Source organism: Notolabrus celidotus, chromosome 10 (assembly GCF_009762535.1).
Source record: "Notolabrus celidotus isolate fNotCel1 chromosome 10, fNotCel1.pri, whole genome shotgun sequence".
NCBI lineage: Eukaryota > Metazoa > Chordata > Actinopteri > Labriformes > Labridae > Notolabrus > Notolabrus celidotus.
The window spans coordinates 25485305-25508765 of NC_048281.1; the positions used below are offsets into that span (position 1 = coordinate 25485305).

Consider the following 23461-nt stretch of genomic DNA (forward strand, 5'->3'; position numbering starts at 1 on the left):
CCCTGGACTGCATTATTATTATTTTAATCATTGCTTTTACATATATTTATCTTATTTAATTATTTACTTATTTCTTGTATTCATCTGATCTTGTTAACACTACCTTATTTTTAACTTTTCTTTCCACTATTACTTATTTTATTAATTTCACTGTATTGATTTTATTGTATTTTTAAGTATTTTATTTATAATCATGCCTTTTATTATTTTACCATTGCTGTTGTTTTCTGTCTCTCTGTTATTCTGTGAAGCACTTTGGGCTGCATGTCTTTATGTATGAAAGGTGCTATATGAATAAAGTTGAGTTGAGATATTTGGTTATTTGACATCTTTCTTTCGGGGGCAGGTGTAGCTCAATTTTGCCAGGAGATGCTTAAGAATCAGAGTTGCTGGTTCAAATTCTGTACCCAACCAATCCTGGAGATTAGGGATTGGACAGGTGCCAGGTCACTCTCTGGTCACTGCAGAGATGCCCTTGAGCAAGGCAACAAAACCCCACATTCCCAGAGTGCCTTTCCGGGTCCTAACCTTGACATCTCTCAATGACTACATGTCCATATGGTCCTGTTGTGTGTAGCATGTGCAACAACAAAGTGAAAACAACTCAATCCCCCTTCAGGATTAATAACGTAGATCTTTCTCTTCTTTGGTCATACACTGTTAGCTTTCCTTAGCTGGGCCAGTCTTGACAGACTCTGCCAAATGGTTTTAACATCATGTCAATGAGCATTACAGACTAATGCTGTCGCAGAGATTTATAATTAGACTTGTTAGTTGAATGATGCTGCAATACTAACCCAGCGTTTTACACGGTCTATTTGCCACTTGGGCAGAGTACCGGTGGTTGTTTCTAGAACTTGAGACTTTGACAAAACCACAATTATTCTTTACAATAATATGGGTCCTCATTAGAACCATAAGATGTTTAATTTGACAATAACGCATCAAACTATACTACCAGTCAAAGGTTTGACCATCAATGGTTTTATTTATTCTAATTATTTCCAACATTGTAGATTAATACTGAAGAAATCAAAACTATGGAATAATATGGTTTGGCCATGATATGGATACAACAGTAGTCAAATAGAGCTATCAATTGTGTACTAATCCTACCTCTGAACAACACAACTGATGGTCTCAAACACGTTAAGAAGGCAAATGAACTCTTGACAAGGCTCATGTTAATTAGAAACCATTCCATGAGACCACTTCATGAAGCAGACTGAGAGAATACCAAGAAGCTGTCATGAAGGAAAAACGGGGCTACAGAATCTAAAATATAAAACATAATCTGGCTTGTTTAAGACTTTTTTGTGAATTAAATAATTCCACATATGTAATTTCATAGTTTTGATGTATTTGATATTAATCTAGAGTGTTTCAAATTATCAAAATAAATACAAACCCTTGAATGATAAGGTGTTTCCAAACTTCTGACTAGTAGTGTATATTTAGTGACAGCTTGTTCAATGTTATCTAGGCCTAACTAGCTCTACAACTGATGGTCTCAAACACATTAAGAAGGCAAGTAATTCTACAAATGAACTCTTGACAAGGCTCATGTTAATTAGAAACCATTCCAGGAGACCACTTCATGAAGCAGACTGAAAGAATACCAAGAAGCTGTCATGAAGGAAAAGGGGGCTAATTCAGAATCTAAAATATAAAGCATATTCTGGTTTGTTTAACACTTTTTTTGTGAATTAAATAATTCCACACATGTACTTTCCTAGTTTTGATGCCTTTGATATTAATCTAGAGTGTTTCAAATAATTAAAATAAATACAAACCCTTGAATGAGAAGGTGTTTCCAAACTTCTGACTAGTAGTGTATATTTAGTATGACAGCTAGTTCAATGTTATCTAGGCCTAACTAGCTCTACAACTGATGATCTCAAACACATTAAGAAGGCAAGTAATTCTACTAATGAACTCTTGACAAGGATCATGTTAATTAGGAACCATTCCAGGAGACCACTTCATGAAGCAGACTGAGACAATACCAAGAAGCTGTCATGAAGGAAAAAGGGGGCTACTTTACAGTATCTAAAATCTGGCTTGTTTAAGACATTTTTATGAATTAAATAATTCCATATATGTTCTTTCATAGTTTTGATGTCTTTGATATTAATGTACAGTGTTCAAATAATTAAAATAAATACAAACCCTTGAATGAGAAGGCGTTTCCAAACTTTTGACTGGTAGTGTATATTTAGTATGACAGCTAGTTCAATGTTATGTAGGTCTAACGTTGCCTATTTTTTTTTTTACTTGAACCATATTCATAACATAATAGAGTTTAAACAAGGAAACAGTAGAGGGTCAAACAAAGCCTTACATATCATTAGCGTTCAGTGAACTCTTTAAAAGCTTAGCTAACAGCTCAGTTTAGCTGGCTCACCTGACTTTACACAACGTTAGCATGCTAACAAGGAGGGGCAATGTTTGGTTTGGGTGTGTGTGTGAACGTCCACAACCATGTAATTCGATTGAAACTGCTGTTTTAGTATTACTTGTAAATTCCCATGACGTCTCTGTATATTAGCAATAGAGTTGTTTGAGGTCAGCTGGCTGTAAAGCTGAGTGAATGTCAAAATGAAGGTGCCGGGCAGGCCCAGCCTCGCCGACCGGTGTCTCAACTAGCTAGTTAGCCGGCAGTGACAGCTACATCGCCTGCACTTAAATCCCCCAATTCCACCCTCCTACCTATAATGTTACTCATTCACAGTGTTTGTTTATCATATATAGGTACACCGCTGCTTCAAATTTGATGTGTAGTATCATTATGGTGTAATAAAAGGTGGAAATGATGGTTATCAAGGTAGGCCAGTAAGCACTTTGATGGCGAACTCTTCATTTTGCTAGCTAGCTGGCTTCAAGCTGCAGCCGGGGCCAGGCTCCCCAACGAGGCCCAAACACTATGCATTTTATGTCAAACTATTCCGATTCAAAGCTGTATACGATCGCATTTATATGTACACTCACCTCGACATCGCGTCCCTTGTTTTTAAAGCTCTTGATGCGGTGGTTTTCCAAGCCGGCGTTTTCTGCCATGGCTGTGTGGGGTTTAGCTATTACTCCGGCTGTCGGGATCTCCTCCGTGAAAGAAGACGAGGTACGGCAGCTCCTCCTGTGTTGCTGCTGCTGCTGCTGCTGGCTCCGAAGAGGGGGGAGGAGGTAACAGATCGCAGAGTGAGGGGAGGAGTTAATGCATGCCTCCTGCCTCCTTTTGCATGGGCTGTCCTGGTTTCCCCGGCTTCCTCGACGCAGTTATAATAATTCGCCTTAGTCATACTGGACACAGCAGGCAACCTTGATTGTTTAAGTCTAAAACTAGGTCGCCATTTTTGCTCAGTGGATCAGTGTGAGTTTTAAGACAACAACCTTTAAAGCTGCTGTTGGTAGGAATGGTGAAAAAAAATGTTACTTTTAATCTGCTGGGTTTTGAAAAGCTCATAATGCCTGGTAAATGGAGTAATTTGAGACTATTGGGAAATCTCTGTGTTTTCCAATGCCATTGTCTCAAGCAATGTTATTATTCCCCTTGTTCCCATTATGATGGACCAATCAGAGCTAATCTCCAATCCTCTGTCCTGATTGGTTAAGGGGCAGCCCCTACTACATCCTCTGATTGGTTATGAGTCCGGCACTATCATGACTGCACACACCGTCTACTTTACTTCTTTACCTCTTCATTTCTTTATTTATCTCTTTATTTCTCTACTTCCTTCTTTATTTATGTACTTATCTTGGTGCCTTGATCCACAGTGTCCTGTAACCTCTTGAGTCCTCTGCTTCCCTCCTCCTCCTTCCACCACAGATCAACAATGGACAGAAAAGGGTTAAAATGCCCTGAGCTGTCCCACCAAGCTCAAGAATCCCCTTAGCCTATGACTGCACACGCCGACTATTTTGGTGCCTTGGTCCACAGTATCCTGTAACCTCTTGAGTCCTCTGCCTCCCTCCTCCTCCTTCCACCACAGATCAACAATGGACAGAAAAGGGTTAAAACACCCTGAGCTGTCCCACCAGGCTCAAGAATCACCTTAGTCCTTAGTGCACACGCTGATATTTGAATACTCTGTCCCACCCTGGATCACCCTCTCAGACCACCAACTTAATACAAAACAAGGCACTTAAACTGGCACACAGACTCCCAGCCTTCATCAGCAACCACTACATCCACTCCATATCAGGAATCCAGACCATCAAGCAATGAAACCAAGCAATAGCCCTGAGTTTCCTATCATCTGCCACCAACAACCCTGCCCTCCGAAAAGCCATCGAGGAAGCACACACCACAGTCAACACCCCCCTGTCATTCATCATTCAACTCCAAAAAGACCTCCACCCACTGAACCCTCCATAACCCAGAAACCTCTGCCTGTCCACTGCTGCCTGAGCTCATACCACACATCATACTGGACACAGCAGGCAACCTTGAGTCAGGAACTCATTTCAGTTCAGGGGCTTCATACAGCCCAAGTTGATCTGAAGTGGGCCGGACCAGTAAAATCATGACATAATAACCTATAAATAATAACAACCCTACATTTATCCCTTTGTTTTAGTGCAAAAAAGTATAGGTACATTCTGAAAATGTTCACATTTAACCCTCCTGTTATGTTCGTTTCTGAAGAACAGAAATAATGTTCCTGGGTCAATCTGACCCGGGGCATATTCTATTATCTAAAAGTGTCAGAACCCAAAAAAATCCCAATACATATTTTTCAAATCTAATTTTTAACTCCATTACTAACTATTAAAATCAAGATTTAGTGCATTGGTGTTCTTTAATTATCACAGATCATGGTTAAATGAGGATAACTCACTCATTTTTCATTAAAATTTATGTTAAAACTTTTTTTTAATGTACATTGGAAAGCTCTAAATATAAATACAATAGTTAAACATGACATAGATTTGTGTTTATTTTATTTTACATTTTGAGTTTTTTTATCTTTATGAAGTGAAGTGAAGTGAAGTGATAAATTAACACGACACCTCTTCTGTCACATGCTGCCCAGATTTTTATGCTGCATTTAGCTGGTATATATTGCCTAAAATAGACCTTAAAAGGGTCAATTTGGCCCGCAACATAACAGGAGGGTTAATGAACTATCTTTGAACAAAAACAGCTGTTGTATTTTTTGCCATGATGAGTCTCATAGTGGGGCAGAATATTTTACTCTGTAAGCCCTGAAATCTGCTGCAAACACACCAAACACACAGATTACCCATTCACCTGACATAGAGTGTAATATTTACATCAAAAGAACAGATGGATTATAATAATGAAGAAGGTAAAGTTGACTATTTTGGACCCCCCCCAGCTCCAGCAGGAACAGTTTGCTTGCTGGACAGTGTTGTATTTTTAAGTATTTTATTTATAATCATGCCTTTTATAATTTTACTATTTCTGTTGTTTTCTGTCTCTCTGTTATTCTGTGAAGCACTTTGGGCTGCATGTTTTTATGTATGAAAGGTGCTATATAAATAAAGTTGAGTTGAGTATGCAGGGGTGTAGCACTAGTTTTAGTAGTTAGTGGATCATCTTATAGTGCTCTGAAAAGTCTTTATGAATCTCAACCGCAATATGCAAACAGCAAGTCATCTATTTTCTCACTTTGAGAAAAAAAGCGCTGTTCAGGTGCGCTCAGTCAGCACTATGATTGTATGCAACCCCCAGGGGACAAATTTGAACTAGTAGTTACTTTTATTGAAAATTGCTTCTGTGTAATATTTTCACTTTGCAAAGTCATTCCAGGGGCCGGATTGGAAAGTTTGGCAGGCCGGTTTTGGCCTGCAGGCCTCATGTTTGACACCCCTGGTTTAAGTGTAAAACTAGGTCGCCATTTTTGATCAGTGGATCAGTGTAGGTTTTAAAACAACAACCTCTCAAACAAAACAGGACTCTGAAGAAGTATGCTTCCAGACACAAAAGTTTAATGAATCAACAATATTTGGATTTTCTTGTACAATTTCATCGTTAGTGCAAAAACAAAGACAAGCTTTTGAAATATTTAATCATCACACTTCAGCAGCAGTGATGCAATGCCAATACAACACAACAGATTGACATTTTAACAATCTCTAATCAGAGACAACCAGCACCAGCTGTGATGATATTCTGATATTTAGAATAAATATATACTGGATAAGGCTTTGGGACAAGGAAAGTGTGGGAAAATTAAAGGGCTATCCAAATAAGTGATGTACAAATCAACAATTATACATTTTCTTTTAGTAAAACAGAACCTCAGCATCCCTGTTAAACGCGAACCTCAAACGCTGGTTATCCCCTGAAATCTGGACTGCTTTACAGGAGGTGGTACTTTAAACAGAGTTTGTGACTGCTCACATTTACACTTGTTGCAATTTTTCTTTAATTGTACTTTAGATTTACTAATTAATAAAGGCAGCTTAAAAATGGGTTGAATATTGCTGTCAGATAAGAATTAACAGCTGTTTATTTATTACTTCACAAACTCTGGCTGTCCCAAAACAAAATGATTTGTTACACCAAATGAACAATACTTGATTTCTGACTTAAATAAAACATATAAATATAAAGGTGTACGCTAGGATGTCAGTAGATTACAAATAAAAAACAGATTTACAAAGCGATGTCAATCATGGCTTCTAGTCTTGGTAAATGGGAACATTTTACCATCACGTCCACTGTCTGGCATCTACACACAGATAGAGGAAAGTAAGCAGCAACTGAAAGTATTTGGTTAATATAAGGTGATTACTGCTGATACAAGGTAATGATTTGATAGTTTTCCATCAGCACAGACAGGAACAGAGATCCCTGCCCCCCTCAAGGGTACTCCAGCATCAGTCCTGAGCAGCAGCACAGAGACAGAGTAATCAGGGGAAAACAAAACAAGAGGCAATCAAGCCACACATAATAATATTATCCAATCAGGGTCAAACTGTAGTGTCACAGAGGTGGCGAGTAGATACAGGAGGAGGACGACGGCGTAAAGAGGTGCTGAGGCTGGAGTGCTCCTTTAGAAGATTTGTTGTTCGAAGAGGATTTTCTCAAATCCTTGTGGAGCTGTGTGATAGAAGTCACTAAACTGGCAGTCTAAGATGGCACTGTCATCCACTAAAACAAAAGAACAGAGACATACGTTGGTTAATCATCGAGTGAGATCGAACATAATTAAGACAAGGAGAGGACAGAAAAAACGAAAGCAATAAAAGGTGTTGTAAGAAACATTAGACATTGCTTAAAATTTCTTAATTAATAGTTACAGTTGTGCTCATAAGTTTACATACCCTGGCAGAATTTATGGTTTCTTGGGTAGTTTCTGTTGTCTTTATGATAAAGAGTAAACACAGTTGTTTGATAAAAAATTTGCTTCACACAACCACTAACCATGAGTGAAAAAAAAGTTTTTCTCTTATCATTCATATTCTCTGAAAAATGGGCAAAAAAAATCACATAGTCTGGGTTTGTAAATTTATGAGCACAACTGTAACGTGTTGCAATAATTTCAAAGTCTAAACCATCTCTCTAACTCCTTAGTATTAATATGATAAATAATAAAGGTTCCAAACTTTTTTTTTCTTGCATTCGCTCCACAGAAATTAGGTCGAATGCCTTGTAACAACAACTGTTTGAACATAATCTCTGAGTACACAATGTGATATTTTGTATGTGCTTGTTAATACGCAAATCTTTCAGCGCAGGAATGTTACTGTAATATAAAGTTAGCATGAGGATTACATATGCTTGCAAACCGGTTTTGAGCCTCAGAGGTAGCATAAAGTCCAGTTCAAACATTTTCAAAAGCAGAGCTGCAACAAGTAGCCAAATGAGCGATGAATCATCCAGGATCAACTGACTCACCAACGATTTGATGATTGATTTATCCTGGTGGGGATATAGCAATACCATCTATGTTTTGTCCATCTCAGAATAAAGTAATGCACTAACTTATTATCTAACATTGTTTATTCCTTCTTCAGTGCAGTTTTAATCCCTTAAGTCAGTGGTGTCCAAACTTTTTTCAAAGAGGGACACATTTGATGTCGTCAGAATACCTCAGGGCCAATTGCTCCTACTGAGACTTAAGAATCATAAAAGTTTTAAAAAACAATTATTTTAAATTCTTTCTAAATAAAACAGTAACTAGGAAGTCCTCAGTTCTCCACAAGCCACGAAAACATTTGCAACTTTATCTTCTTCTGGTGGAAAATGTTTTTCATTAGGGTCGGGCAATGTGAGAAAAATATTGTATCATTATTTTCCTGTGGCAGGATCAAGATCTGGATTTCATCACACTTCTTTCTCAAGACTTTTCTGACCAGCAGACAACATTTTAAGAAGTAAATAATTATTTTCCTGCATTCTGATTTGCATCAAATTTTGCCTTTTCTGCAAATTTTCTTAATTTTGATCTTGTCTTGTGTCCTCTTTTGTGTCTTGTGAACTTTTAGTGTTCATCAAGAACATTTTCACATCATGATAAAAACATTAATTTGAAACCCTGTCAACTTTAAGAGTTCACATGTTTCTTCTTTATTGCCATCTTGCAGAATTCCCAGAGCTTTGGCTTTAGACAAGTAGTCCATATCAAGCTTTTTGAGACGTTTCTGGATTTGTGCGCTTGAAAGAAACTGCAAATGTACAGATGATTCAGAATGTGATTAAATTCTGTCCTATGAATAACACATTTTAAAATGGAAGCTTGGGGCCTTAATTAAATGCCCCCCGAGCCATACTTTGGACTTGGCTGCCTTAAGTAGTTATCTTCTGCATACTCTCAAGTATCTGCCGGGAAACTTAGCAGGAGGTGCAGATTGGACAAAGCAGACACGTTTGTAATTTACTTCATCAGATATACATTGCTAATCTTTCTTTTCTTTTCATCATTATTTTAAATATTACTCCCTCTTATTATTCTTTTTTGTTTTGTATGTAGATATTCTGTTCTACATTAATACTTTGTCTTTGTGTTGATTGTTTTCTTTGGAGGGCCACTCGACAAGCCTGTTAGGGTTTTTTTTGGCTCCTCCTTCACATAACATGTTAGTGGTTAGTTTTATTACTGAATTTACCTGTTATATCTTGGCTCGTGTTATTGAAACGCAATGTTTTGTTTTCTTCTTGTATGTATGTGCAATAAATAAATAAATAAACAAATAAATAATGTAAATATAGGAATAACTGAGAAACGCTACATTACCACTGCAGCTCTTAAAACGCACATTTTGAAAATTGGGTACATTAAAATTGAAGGGTTTTCTACAACTAGCCTTTAGCTAAATATTAGTTATGTACAGTAAAATGATCTATACAATAAAATCATTGACTTATATTAAGTTATAGTGAATAAAAACAGACATTTTAAAGAAATGGAATCACTGGTTTTAAAAAAATATATAGTACAGGCAGGCTAAATTAAAAAATGTAGCAGGTAAGAAGAGTTCCTACAATGAAAGTTCTTTACATAAATAATACAACAGAAAAGTATTTGGAAAGTCAAGGGCAAGCTTTGATTACCGGCCTTGAATCTATTAGTCATGTGTGCAAACAACACCCTTCTAAAGCTCAACAACCAGCCCTGTGTTTGGTGAAAATTGATAAATACTGCCCTCTGGTGGAGCAACTAGTTACTGCAGGCTGTAAGCCGCTTAACAGTAACTAGTTGTGCGTTGTATGTTTACATAAATTCATTAAAAAGAGGAAGTTCTTGAAAATAATCTTCAGACAGACAAACTTTGGTAAATTAAAGGAGGATAAAAAGCTAGCATAAAGAAACTCACCATAAACTACAGGGTAGACAGTTCCTCGGATCCCTGAGGCAGGACAATGCATGTTCTTTCCATTCAGATACAAATTCAACTCGACGTGGTCATATGTGATGCCCTGAGGGATGCAAACAGAGGTCATCAGTTTCTGCATTAATTTCCTGCATATGAAAGTTAGAACATGAAGATAAATGCAGCCTGGTAATCCAACATGTGTGACTATAACGTCTTCAAAAACAAGAATTGAGACTCTTTGCTTTCTGCAATAACTTAAATCACGACGGGCACGGAAAGCTGGAGAAAGTAGACTAGTGAAGACACAAAACAAGCCGTGTGTAATATAGATTTGGATCTGGCAGTAATCTTTGCTTTCTTCTTGCTCCTGCTGTTTGTTTTTGTTTTTTGCCAACTGGACCACGGTGGCTAGGCTTTAATTATCACTGCATATTTATAGTCAATGACAGCTCCATCCAAGCAGAAAATGAGTGTGACACAATGTGAGATAAAAGAACATTTCCAGTGCACCAAAACATTTTGCTTTATTTATTTTATTTTATATTAAAAACTTTGTAACTTATGTGTTTGTGTTGACTGAAATTAAGTTGAATGGTGTCAGATTGACTTAAAAAAAAAAAGTAGTACAAGTTAGTGTTAGACCCGTCTTGAAGGTGACCATTTTATTAAAGAATAAAAAATTCACAAATGTTGCTGGAATCAATCAAAACTGGACATGTATTCAATGTGTAAATGTTAATCAAAGTCAGGGTTTGTGTTTTCACACCTAATGTCAATTATTGGAGGGAACTCAAATTGAAAATTAAGAGGTATTAATTGTATATGTAGATCAGGGGTCAGCAACCGCATGGGGCTCTTTCATCCTTATGCTGTGGCTCCCTGTGATGAGTAAATGATGAGTAATCAATTTAAGTGTATTTTATTTTTGTTTGTTAGTTTTTTTTAATTGTAATTCTAAATTTGAAGATTATTGGGAACTTGTAATATCAGAATAAAAAGAAGCTTAATTTGTTTAAATTTTTGTATCTCAAAATATGCATCACAATCTTTGAAATACCTGCCGGCAGGTCTCACACATCCGCACCTATATTTTAAAATATGTATTTTATATTTTTCAGTAAAATTGTGCACTTAAAAAAAAAAAAAGAATTGAATTGAGGTTGACACTCCGCTAGACGCTCTGGTACACGAAGGATGACGGCACACAGCTTTTTTGTTTTGCAGATGGATAATTTAAGTTCGACTTCTGACATAACCTTCCCAGCATTTTTTCCCCCCAGAGTTTAAAATGTTCAAAATGTTTTCTTTGCATACAGAAATAAAATTTCATTTTCTCTGTAGGATTTCATAAACAACACACTATAGTCTTTTATACATAGTATAAAGGTAGAAAAACAATATATTCACTGTTATCTTCATTTTAGATGTAAAAAAGGATTTGTGGCTCCCGGTGTTTTCTTTTATGTGGAAACCGAGTCCAAATGGCTCTTTGAGTGTTAAAGGTTGCAGACCCCTGATCTAGATAAATCAATCCCTCATCAGTGGCACCATCTTTAAAAAATTCTAAGGGGTGCTGGTGGTCTAGCGGTCTGAGCACGCCCCATATACAGAGGCGCTGAGGTCACTTGTGTGGCTGCATGTCTTCCCCCTCTCTCTACTCCCCACATTTCCTGTCGCTCTTCAGCTGTCTTGTCAATAAAGGCGAAAATGCTGAATAAATACAACTTTAAGAACTTTTCTAATGTCATGGAAGTATTAAAATGATTCCAGCAAGTAATATCTAATCATGTAGAGGTGTATATATATAATGTACGTTTGCCCTGAGCGGAATCAAAGCTGCAGCTCCGCTCAGTGAGGGCTTAATAGAGGCTTAGGTGACACAGCCCGACTGACCTGAATTTTGCTCCTGATGAAAATGTGTCATGAGTAAAAATAAGTCTTTCTACACAAGTTCATTACAGAGTTTGGAGTACGATATGTTCATCGGTACACTACCACTAAAGAGCTTAAGGTGTCACCCAAATCACATTTAGAAGTTCCAGTAACAGTCATAGTAATAGTGTGAATAATTTGGATCTCTACCCATAAAAGGAGGAGTGTGAAATGAGCATTAGTGAGCGTTAAACACCAAATAATTTCAGTATTCATGTATTTGATATTTTGAAGGAGCGCCAAACATGAATTTGTGCAGATATTTACACACTTTCTGACAGTGATAAAGAGAGGTCTGCACGTGTTTTGAGACAGCATTGACAAATGCTAAGCACAGAACATTCTGTGTCATGAATCACTACACATTCTCTACAGTTCACTCTTTTTTTTTTTAACCATATCTCAGTTACTGCACTGAGGTTTGGGGGAACACATATAAAAGCTCATTGAAACTTAAATGTAATTTCACCATGTGGATTTTAAAACTGCACAAACAATGAATAAAGCAAGGAAAAATCTGCTGCCAGGACATATTCTAAGAATGTTCTTTAAAAGAGAGGAGGGCTATATTAAGAACAACTAGGACAGTCGATAGAGGTGACTGTGTAATACACCACAGATCTTCTGAATTCGGCAAATCCGCCCTCTCTAATAGAGCAACAACTTCTTGGAACTCACCACCAAGTAAAATCAGAATGATGCAGCTTTGCTGAATTTAAGTCAAGGATGAAATCACAGCTAAAATCAACTCAATCATGTACTCATCACACTTAAACACTATTTTTTATGAACTCTGTTTTATAAAGCTGTCATGATTTAATGTTTAATTAAGGTTTAGATGGTGGTGTCGCTGCCATAGCATAGTGCAGGGGTTCCCAAACGTTTCAGCCCACGATCCCCAACATATAGTTGTCAAAGACGCACGACCGCCACTGTCCCTCTAAGTGATTTAATGTGTCTTCATTTAGCTGGTCTGGAGAAAATTAGCCTACCTATATGAGCATGTGTCTGTGTTTCCTGTGCTGTTATGAATTAACATGCTGCTACTGATGCTTTTAATACTTAACTGTTCACTAACTCCAAACTTAGGAGTCATCTGACAAAAAGGAAGGCAGAAAACTCATTACATTTTCTATTTTCAAGGTTTTATTTCAAGTTAAGCTTCTATTTTGTCAATATTTTTTTTTACTATAATGGGTAAAATGTACTCATTTTAGATATCTTGAAAAAAAAATAGTGATTATAGTGATTATGCACTATTGTGTAGATGTTTTTAAAGTGTAGTGTGTTTAGCTTTTAATATTTTAATATTGAACTGATACTTGCACTGTGACGTACCCATGTTGTTGTATAGTGGTTATGTATTGTTGTGTAGCTGTTTGTATGATGTACTGTTTGTTTTCAACAGAGGCATTGTCTCTGTCCCCTGCTCAGAGACTACAGATGTAAATTAGCTGAGGGCTAAATTTGCTACAGTTAAATGGCTGCACACTGTCCCTATCAAAACAAACAAACAAACAAACAAACAAACAAATACATAAATTTAAAGATTATGAGTTTTTGGACAACAAGAAGAAGTTTTTGTTATTAAATCTGAGGTGTAAAACTGTGGACATATGGAGCTACAGCATGTCAAAACATAAAACAGTTTAAAAATAAGTTTAAAGAAATTATTGAAGAGTTGTTTTGAATGAATGCATTCAAGTATTGACAGAAAATAACTGCTGAATAAAACAGTATATTTAAATACGTTTTTACTTCTGTTTGCATGTTTTAATTAAAATGTTTCAGTGCTTGCTGATGGAATTTCATGATTTTTCTTCTTCATATTTTTTAAAAATGTTTTCCTATTTTTTTTATTTCCATGTTCAAAATAAAGACATCAAAATCAAAACATCAAATGCTGCAGAGTTTTGTGAATTCTCTGATGGATTAGCTCACTCACATAATCTGTTTGTTTTTTCAGTCCCTGCTTATTAAAATCAAACTCCACAAAATATATCCCTCAACTTGAATGACCAGAAAACTTTTTGAAATTTAACTAAATGTTGTCTCATAAATATGTATCATTTGTCAGGGTTGTGGTAACGCATGTGCACATTTGCACAGACAGGAGGCTATCAGGTCTGTATTACCAGCCATTACCAACTGTTGCAATGTGACTATTGATACCAGCTGCCACAGAAAAAAAAACACAAAAACTAAATCAACTGAAGGCCTCATGGGACACGCAGGCCAGGCTGCTCTAGCAGGCCTCTAGTTGATTATTTAATCACATTTCTGAAAACACACACTTTCTACACTTCTGTGAGACAATGAGTGTCATACATGTTATCATACGTACACATACTCTCCCTACTTTCTTAACATTTATTGCTTTTAATATTAACCCTTCTTATTTACCCTCATGTTCCTTCTTGGTTGTATCCATATTTTCTATTCTACATTAATGCTTTGTCTTTATGTTGAATGTTTTTATTGGGAGGGCTACTCCACAAGGCTGTTGTTTTTTTTTTTATCTTCCTGCACATTTCTTGTCAATAAAGTTAGAGGTTAGTTATACTGTTGAATCTATCCATTAAGTCTGTTATATCCTGGCACTTTTTATTGAACAGTAATGTTTTGTTTCATTCTTTTATATGTGCAATACGATACAAAATAAATGTTAGCATATGTATAAGCTGGAAAATGTAAAATAGAAAGACTCCTGCAAACTGCTTGACCGTCAGACAACACTATCTTTATTTTTGGAATATAAACTCACCAGCTTGACAAATCAGTGCTGCTCACTCATAGTTTGAGTGTCTGTCAACTTACTCATCTGTATTTTTGTAACAAGTTGAATATTTGGGCTTTAGAAGCTGCTGCAAACACAAATTATTCAAAGTTTACGTCAACCACCGTACGTCATCCAAGGATGGCTTAAAGAAATGCTGCACTTACCACAATATCCCCCTCCTGAGGAAGGCTGTTCGCAGGCAGACGATTCTTCTCTTCATTATTATGGTACACAGACCCGTCGTGCCTCAAGACGAGGCTGTTCGTGTCCCTGCCCATAGGCACTTGATTAAGATTCACCTTCTGTGTAGCCACACCGATCCCCCACACACCTACACACAAGGACAACACTCATCATCAGAAAGACTGTAATGTGTTTATAATATGAACCAGGGCCATGTGCAATCAAAAAATATAAAACAACTGAATGGTAGTAAAATAATCTGTGTAAATAACGGGGTTGCATGAAGATAGCTTTGCTTTAGGGCATGTCTCTAGGAAAGCAAATTCTGTGTGCTCTCCAATACGGTTTTTGTTAGAGAAAGAAATTCTTCACGTCAGCATGAAGTCACAAGATGTTGTAGCTGCAAAAAATGCAGTGAGTAAGTATCATCACTTCTCATGATAATGCACCAAAAAACTCCTCCTGCTTTCTTTTCCCAAAAAAAAGAAGACAACAAGCTCGTAGGATAAGGCTTACCAGTGGACTGGATCTTAAACTCAAAATAACTTTTGTTCTGGTGGAGGGGAGCGTTGGCCAGGCAGCCTCCGGTGCCACATATTCTCCTGCCGCTCTTCACAATGACAACATCTGTGCCTGCAAAAACAAAGCAAGGGTACAACTTCAGGGAGCAATTTATACAATATAAGTATTTCCAATTCTACCAAGCATTTCTGTTGGTCAATGAAGTCTTTCCATAAGTCAATAAATGTCTATAAACAGTCTAACGCAGCTCAAATTATTTCCAGTAGCAATAGAGGTCACATTTTCAAAGTTATCTAGTAAGATTTAAGCTGCAAACAATCAATCTTGGAGGTTGTAACAATGTTTACAGATATTTGCTTTATAAATGTTCAGTAGATTACAGAATTAGCATGTTCTTAAATAGGTCAGGTATTCAAGGATTTATAGTGAATAACCTGTAAACCACTTTTGGAATTCAAACACCTACAAAGAAGGCCTTTTTGTAAACAGTTTAAAGTAGCAAAGGTCAGTTTACGTTTCTTTTTAAAAACGCTGTCATTAAAGCTCCTGTGAGGAACTTTCTGTTTGTGTCAATTTTAACACCCCTTGTGAACAAAGCAGGACATATCTCTTATCTCTTTGCTGATCCTGTCTTGTGCAACATCCTCATCCTGCTTTATTCCAACAGTGCATCACTCATCAAGAGGATTTTCTGTGCAAGATATAATAATAAGTCTTTCTGGTTTGTGCGATGTATCACTTCATGTGACATCTAATAACTAGCAGCTGTTTATGACATAAAGAATAACTAGACTGAAATTGTCAGTTGTAATATTGGTGATTTTGAAGCTCAGAAAGAGCCATCAGTGTTCATTTCAGCCTGTTTCATAACATGCCAAAAAACTCCTCACATCATTTTTAAGTAAAATTGACTGACTACAACTCAAGTAAATCATACTTTAACATTTGAATAAATTGTGTTTGACTTGCTGGTTGGTTGGTAGCCTTTCTCTATGTTCACCTGGGATTAGAAATTGAGATTCCTGCATTTAATCTTTTAAAAAGAAAACTTTTCAGTGAGTTCAGAAAAAAAATCCTGTTAAATCTGCAAGTTAAAATATTTGCATGCAGATATCCTGTGGATTTTTCAGGGGTGGGGGTGGGAGTTGGCTTGCTTTAAAGATCATTAACAAGCAGTGGTGGACAAAGTACACAGCTTCATTACTTAAGTGAAAGTATAGATACTCCTGGTCAAATATTACTCCAATACAAGTGAAAGTTGTTCTGTCAGATTATTACTTGAGTTAAAGTACTGAAGAACTTGCTTTTAAAAATACTTAAGTATTCAAATTACTTCTTAGAAAATATTAAAATGTTGTATTTTCACAATACATGAGTGCAGTCAAGAATACATAGGAGTACATTTAGTTACATTAGGTTTATCTAGAAAACATTACTTGAAATCTCTAAAAATTATAACATGGAATAAAAACAGCAACTAAGTTACTCCAAGCACAGACAACTTAGTTTAAAATGTTCATCTGGAATGAAACAAATGTTAGGTAGCTCAACACGCTTTCTCAGGTTGGACAGTGAATCTTTGTTTGTTTGGGCAGAGTGGGAAACAGGGAGAACATTTCAAAAGATATGTATCATTCTTCATTTTCAAAAACCTCTAACACAGGCTGAAGATATGACCATGGGTGCTCAGGTGGAGAATTATAGCCATCATTACCACCTCTACATGAACTGCCTGATCTGAGTGAAATGTGCTCTGTGTTTGTTTAAACCACTGAGACAAACAGAACTACACAAACACATTTGACTGTCTTAGGATCAGATTTCAGAGAAGAGAAGGAAATTCATGAGCTGACTTCAAAGCAAAAGTAGTGAGTAACTAGAGCATTGATAGAAATGTAGTGGAGTAAAAAGTACAATAAATGTCTTCTGAATGTAGTGGAGTAAAAGTTATAAGTTCACCCCAAAATATAATACTCAAGTACAGATACTCAAAAAATGTACTTAAGTACAGTACTCAAGTAAATTTACTCTGTTACTGTCCACCACTGTTCACGAGGCAATGAAACCTGAGGAAAAATGAAATATCTGTGTTTTCTTAGGACAAGTGTTGAGGGGATTCTAAAAATTAGGAAGGAAGAAATCTGAAATCTTAATCCTATTTGCAATCCACCGTTCATCTGAGTTAAATCTGTCTTTAGGTGTTCAGCAGCCTTGTATTTGAACACATTGTACCTCTTTAGGCAGTGCATCAGAATATATATCTCCAACAAGTCCTAGCTGCTAGAAAAGCCCCTTCATTTCACAGGATGAAACAGTACCAGAAGCTATCAGTTACCTAGCTAAGCTAACGATGGAAGTAGCATGCAATCATGTCAAACACACACATTAACCAGATGTGGTTGGACACACAAAAACAAAACACAAACTCACGTACCCATGTGGTGGGTATCTAACTGAACCGTGGGCATTTCTTTGAGGGGAATGTGCCCCGTTCCGCCATCTCCACAGCAGCCTAAACAACACGTAAACATCGCAGCCATTCTTCTCCTAATGCTAGCTTACACATCCGGAAACAAACTCCACCAGAAAACCAAAGAGAGCCCAGCCTTCAAAACCTTCAAACCCCAGGACCCTCTGAGACAAGAGCGCCACCCTGAGGCGGAGAGAGGCGCTGCGTAAACCCCTTGTAGCCGACTGTATCCAATCACAGTGGCTAAGATAGGCAGTTGCTCCTGATGGCATGGAAACAAGGGAAGAAAATCAAGGTCAAAATTTCTACACGTGACTTAGTAACTATTGGGTATCGATGTTACATAACCACAAGTGAGGAGAAAGTTAGTTTGGGATATTATGTCAAATGGTTTCCGTGAACTGGTTGTTTGATCATATGCAGTCATGACTGAGACACTTCCTCAGCAGTTTAGATCGACTGACTCGTGCGTAAAACCAAAGCATTCAAGTGCTGTCCGGTGTTATACTTGTTTTTCATGATTCTAATTCCTCATTTGGCTAAAATAATGCCTCTCTTGTCTGTTCAGTGCGACAGAGTGTTGAGTTTTACTTTTTTTTATCAGTTCATGAAGCTGCGCGCCTTCGCTTTCTTGCGCCCTCTTCCACATTAACCGCTTACAGATGTTGACAAGTACCCACACGAGCGAGTCGACTGAAGTGGGGCAGTAGAAAAACCTGCGATGCCAAGCTGGGACTAAAACCTAGTTGACAGTTTTTCACGCTGTAATGTTTTGCATAGCAACAGCCCCTCCCCCATCCATGTGGCAGGGATCCTCTGCAATTTACCCAACAGGGACAAAAACGAAAAGGATCCCCATTATCAAAATAAGCCTTTAAAAAACTCGAATTAAAAGCTGAGTGTCCTTTCATGTTGATTCCCTGTATGAGCTGACTCACCTGAGCTCAAGTACAGGCACATTGGTGCGTTTTATTATTCTGTGCGCGCCTGAAACGGTTAACTCTGTACCCGGAAAAGGGCGAAGTCTGCACAGCAACAAGCGCCATGATTGCGTTGCACTGTGCGTCTCAGCAGCTGGTGAGTGATTCTTTTGGTCCAGTAGTTGCATGTTACTATGCGCTTGCAAAATCTGTCACAGCTCTACTTCAGTACCTTGCCAACAGGAGCAACGTTAACGCGCGCCCTGTTTGTCGATAATTTGTCGCATTGGATTGGTTAGACGGCAGGAATTCAGAGCTTCAGACAGCTAACCAGTGTTCTGCTTTATGTAATACAAAGCTAAGAGACATTTGGTCGTTGCTTTAGACGGCGTTTGTAAAGTTATCTATTTTGACTGTAATCCAGAGTGCTTTTGCAGCGCGGTTTGAAGTTTCTGTCAACACCAGCTGGTCTCAGAAAGACATCAAAAGCAGGATGTTACTTAACATTAGATGGGCAAGTGGAGCCTTTGACAGAGCTCGTGCCAACCTCCTTTTACGCGGGCACAGCGATGAGAATCGGTTTCACTTTCAGGATGGGAATACTCCAGAAACAGCTGGAACATGACTACATAATCTGTATCCTTTGCGATGCTACATTATTTTCGTGTGTCATTTATTGCCTGTACTGCTTTATGGGTCAGCATCCTTCTGAGTGTGGGTGCGTATTATGTAACCTATTTTATCAAGTGCCAATTTATTGACTTCTTTACTTCTGTTACGCATGGATTTGACGCCCGGATAATGTGTTTGCAGGGTACCATGGAGCAGCTTGAGGAGGAACTTACATGCCCAATCTGCTGTGGTCTCTTCGAGGACCCACGGGTGCTGCTTTGCTCACACAGCTTTTGCAAGAAATGCTTGGAGGGACTCCTGGAGGGAACCCGAGGTCCAGCTTTCAGAACACCTTTCAAATGCCCAACATGCCGCAAAGAGAGCCCTCACAACGGCGCAAACAGCCTGCAGATCAACTACTCTCTGCGCGGAATAGTGGAGAAATACAGCAAAATCAGGTTCATGCCTAAGATGTCTGTTTGTAAACAACACTGCGCCCAGCCGTTAAACATATTTTGCTCCACGGACTTGAAACTCATTTGTGGGTTTTGCGCCACAACAGATGATCACAGAGGGCATAAATTCTGCTCCTTGGAGGAGGCATATGAGCGGGAGAAAGAGGCGTTTGAAGAGCTGCTTCGCGGGGTGGAGAGCTGGCAAAGCGCAGACATCCTGTCCTGCCTGGAGACACTACAAGCCAGTAAGAAAAAGGCGCTTCAGTCAGTGACCAAGGACGCAGAGAAGGTAACCGACTACTTCGACAAACTCATCAGTGCCATCGAATGCAAAAAGAATGAGATCCTCTCCGATTTCGAAACACTAAAGCTGGTGGTGCTGCAAGCGTACGACCCGGAGATCACCAAGCTGAGCGCAGCGATGGAGGAGCACAGACGGGCGCTCAGCATCGCAGAGTCTTTCAGGAACGTCTCCGACCCCCTGTGTTTTCTGCAGCAGATGCAAGAGTTTCGGGAGAAGTTAGGGATCCTTAAGGAGACTCCTCTGCCCTCTCGCAAGGACACGGACGTCGGTCCACTCGTGCGTAATTTCGATGTCAAAATGTGGGACTCGTTGAGGCTCAGAGAGATTGACAAGATTTCAGTTCCCCATGAGAGTGGCTCCTACCGAGTGGGGGGCTCGCGGATGTCAGTGACCAGATGGATCATCTTATTTCTGTGTGTGTTACTGCCAACAGTCCTGCTGCTGCTGCTGCAGCCGCACATCCTTGCATCCTCCGTGTCTCTGCAGATCGAGCCGTTTCTCACTGCAGCCTCATCGCAGATTGCCCACACCGGTGTGTACCTGCGGGAAATGACTGACATGTACGCACGATTAATGGGTGCAGGTCAGGAATGTATTGTGAACTTTATCGACTACACTGTCAGTTTTATTGGCAGCTGTAAGTTGCATTAATTACAAGCCTGTGGCATCTCTGACAGCACTCACAGTGACAGATTGTTACATAACCATAACAAGTGATCAGTGGAGTGCATTTAAGAAGAGACACAGATTCACCTTAGTATGTAGAAATTATTTTTTAATCAACATTTAACTGTCACTTCTTGCATTTTTTTCACACAAGCTTTATCTTCATTTAGCAATAGAACGGACAAACCTCCACATGATTTTGCCTATTTTACATCAGGTAGACATTTCAGATTTCTAGCTACGAATGTAATCTCCTTTTTCTTAAAATAACCATGACACTTTTATACTTGTCCACACAATCCTGGTAAATAAAACGGAAAATCAAGTCACTTCCATGTTTGTATTTATTTAGTGCCACAAGCCATATCACCAGGGTTATTTAGGAAGACAAATGAGCATTTGAACTGAACAAGTGAGTAATAACAGAAATATAGAGTGTAAGCCCGGGCCTCTTCCCAACAGAGCGCATCCGCACCTCAGTGATGCTGCAACCTCTTCAAGGTTACACACGTTGCATAACAGGGCCCGTGTGAAATATTCGCCAGGCTGCAGACACTGTGCAGGAAAAAAATAAAGCAGCCCTATTCAGATTTTTTTTTTTTACATAACCTCAAAAAGCTGATGACCTCTCTTGCTCGATAATAAAGTAAGGGCACTTGCTCGTCACGCGTGTTGGGCACTCACTTTATTTTTAAACAAGGTTTATTTGTGGCTGTGACTCATTCGTTGCATGACTCGTTGGATCTATAAAGTCAAACATCTGCAGGATGTTACGTTTTAAGTACAGTGTGAGGCCTATTTTCTGCTATGCATCTGAATTTATAGAAAAGTGACTTGCAAGCTTAAATCAATATACTATTGTTGGTAAATGGAAGCTACTTTAATTCTTAAATACAGTGCAGATATAAACAGATCTTTGGCTTGTCGCCAGCAGTCTCCTGTATTTAAATAGGTCAAAGCAGGACACACTGTGATCTCGTCATTAACTTTATCATTTATTATCCTGAATGGAGATGCATTCTGGAAAAAAAAAATCCAAAGATCAGACCACAAAGTGATTCCGTGATGTCAGCACTGACCATAATACAGGATGTACGTCATGGCACGCACCAACATATATATAGCCTTCTGTTGCCAGGCAAATATAGGATGAAAATAAATATAGCACACTACATTAATATTTTAATTGTCACGGCACGCAAATTTAAATATAGCCTCAAAATGGCCAACTCAATACAAATTAAGACAAACTGGTGTGAATGAGTGAATAAAAAGAATTTACTGACACATTTTCATACAGACATTACGCATGGTCCGTTACTTAGGACGAGCAGTGGGCCTGAGTGAGGCTGAATTAAAATAAAGTGTATAACACCACCTCCACCACCCTGTCAGAAGACTAAATGTCCGGATAGTAAGTAAAAAGTGTGTTAAGTGTGTGTAGTGTGTTTCCACATTATGAGATAAGGTCCCGCACTCTCACACCCCTTCACACACTCTCTGAGCGATGGAATTCAAGTCAAAACTTTTTTTTTATAACTATAAAAACATCTTTCACCATTTTATTCCATAGTGTTAAAATTACTATTTACACAGTGTAATGAATTTTCATTTTTAAAAAGAATAAAGTTGTAAAATAATTAATAAAAGGGCGTGCTATTACGCATAATGATAAAAAAGCATGTAGATAAAGAAACAGGAATATGATGGAAAAAAGGGGGAAAAAGGTGAATTAAGGAGCAGGTGTAAGAAAAACAAAATGTCATTTTACACCGGACCTTGACGCCAAAACTGTCTGGTGTGCTTTTTTTCAAATATGAAAAATACCAAGGAAAAAAACGTACAATTATATTGACTTCAAAGAGCAAAAATAGCAAAAATGTTAAAACCTCTAAAATATTTCAAACAGAACTATATTGAGGGGGTTTATATTGACTGACACACACACACACACACACACACACACACACACACACACACTCTCGCATACACACACTATCAGTCCGTCCTGCAGCCAGCACCAAATAAAAATATATATTATTGTATTCAAGCTTATCTCCTTTAAATTTTAAAGTATCAATAGACAGACAAGTAAAAATATTAATTTTAGATGTTATTTTCCCAATTAGGAAAAAAAAATGAAGCCACAGAGCGCAGGAAAAAAAAGGTAATCCTGAGACGCACCAAAAATGTTATTGGTTTCTTTCCAGTGCCGTTTTGCAGAAATTTCACCTTCGTCAAATAACAAAATTACAGCTTATTGATGATTAAAGTCGAGCAATAAATATAAGATTCCATAATTATCATGTAAAAGGCCCGTAAGGCCAAGTGGAAACTGACAGCTGCGGTATGCATCCGTTCAGTAGCCATCAAAGTGTTACTGGGCCTCAGATCGTCCCCAGAAAAATCCACGCAACCGTGAAAAATGTCAACAAAATATTCTGCAAGATTTTTATATTAAAGAGATCGTGATTTAATCAAAATCAAAGCTGGGTCTGCAAGACTTTTGACTCCTTCACTTTTTTTTACTGTTAAAATTCGCAGAAAGTCTGTGGTCTGTTTAATTTGACGAAAAATAGATTATCAAAGAATGCCGCATCATCCCAAAAGCTGGTGAGAAAACATGCATGTCGTCGTGGTTTTGTATTTGTCTGATTTGGGATTATCGTCGTCAAATGTCCTCTTGCATGCAGGAGGTTCGCACGTGGCACGAGTTCAAACGGAGGTTTTTACGCATGTAGTAGACACTTATTTTATTTATAATAGCACAAAAATCATATTACAGAATATAAGAAAAAAAAATAATCATGTGTGTGGGTATGAGATAACGACACG

At 38.0% G+C, this 23461-nt stretch overlaps 3 protein-coding genes across 7 annotated transcripts in view; 1 reads left to right on the top strand and 2 right to left on the bottom strand.

The window, feature by feature from the left end:
* The window catches only part of kpna3 (karyopherin alpha 3 (importin alpha 4)), a 30105-nt gene extending 26767 nt beyond the window's left edge, over positions 1 to 3338 (bottom strand). Inside the window, exon 1 of one of the 2 annotated variants that reach the window (XM_034694133.1) lies at positions 2989 to 3316. In XM_034694133.1, coding sequence (XP_034550024.1) covers positions 2989 to 3057 — 69 coding nt within the window. In that variant the 5' untranslated portion in view covers positions 3058 to 3316. Of the gene's footprint in view, positions 1 to 2988 lie in introns of both variants that reach the window. The other variant, XM_034694134.1, reaches the window with a different exon arrangement.
* A 2589-nt stretch (positions 3339 to 5927) lies between these two features.
* On the bottom strand, positions 5928 to 17961 carry spryd7b (SPRY domain containing 7b). The gene is made up of 5 exons (XM_034693735.1): positions 17634 to 17961; positions 15194 to 15310; positions 14659 to 14825; positions 9784 to 9886; positions 5928 to 7117 (listed from the first exon to the last, which is right to left on the bottom strand). The coding sequence occupies exons 1-5, from the start codon at positions 17737 to 17739 to the stop codon at positions 7020 to 7022; spliced, it is 591 nt and encodes a 196-aa protein (XP_034549626.1). The 5' UTR covers positions 17740 to 17961; the 3' UTR covers positions 5928 to 7019.
* trim13 (tripartite motif containing 13) lies at positions 17884 to 20955 on the top strand. 4 transcript variants are annotated; one of them, XM_034693732.1, is made up of 2 exons: positions 17884 to 17964; positions 19403 to 20955. In XM_034693732.1, the coding sequence occupies exons 1-2, from the start codon at positions 17935 to 17937 to the stop codon at positions 20609 to 20611; spliced, it is 1239 nt and encodes a 412-aa protein (XP_034549623.1). In that variant the 5' UTR covers positions 17884 to 17934; the 3' UTR covers positions 20612 to 20955. The 4 variants fall into 4 exon arrangements, with proteins under 4 accessions (XP_034549623.1, XP_034549625.1, XP_034549622.1 ...); XM_034693734.1 differs by lacking the exon at positions 17884 to 17964 and adding an exon at positions 18002 to 18022; XM_034693731.1 differs by lacking the exon at positions 17884 to 17964 and adding an exon at positions 18469 to 18746.
* The last annotated feature ends 2506 nt before the right edge of the window (positions 20956 to 23461 follow it).

Bases quoted from the DNA above. Each gene is read 5' to 3' on its own strand.
- spryd7b (XM_034693735.1), bottom strand. From the start codon at position 17,739: ATGGCTGCGATGTTTACGTGTTGTTTAGGCTGCTGTGGAGATGGCGGA. The intron at 15,311-17,633 runs GTACGTGAGTTT...TTGTTTTTGCAG, and splicing joins GTTAGATACCCACCACATGG to GCACAGATGTTGTCATTGTG. The intron at 14,826-15,193 runs GTAAGCCTTATC...CCTTGTGTGTAG, and splicing joins GTTTAAGATCCAGTCCACTG to GTGTGTGGGGGATCGGTGTG.
- trim13 (XM_034693731.1), top strand. From the start codon at position 18,714: ATGATTGCGTTGCACTGTGCGTCTCAGCAGCTG. The intron at 18,747-19,402 runs GTGAGTGATTCT...ATGTGTTTGCAG, and splicing joins ACTGTGCGTCTCAGCAGCTG to GGTACCATGGAGCAGCTTGA.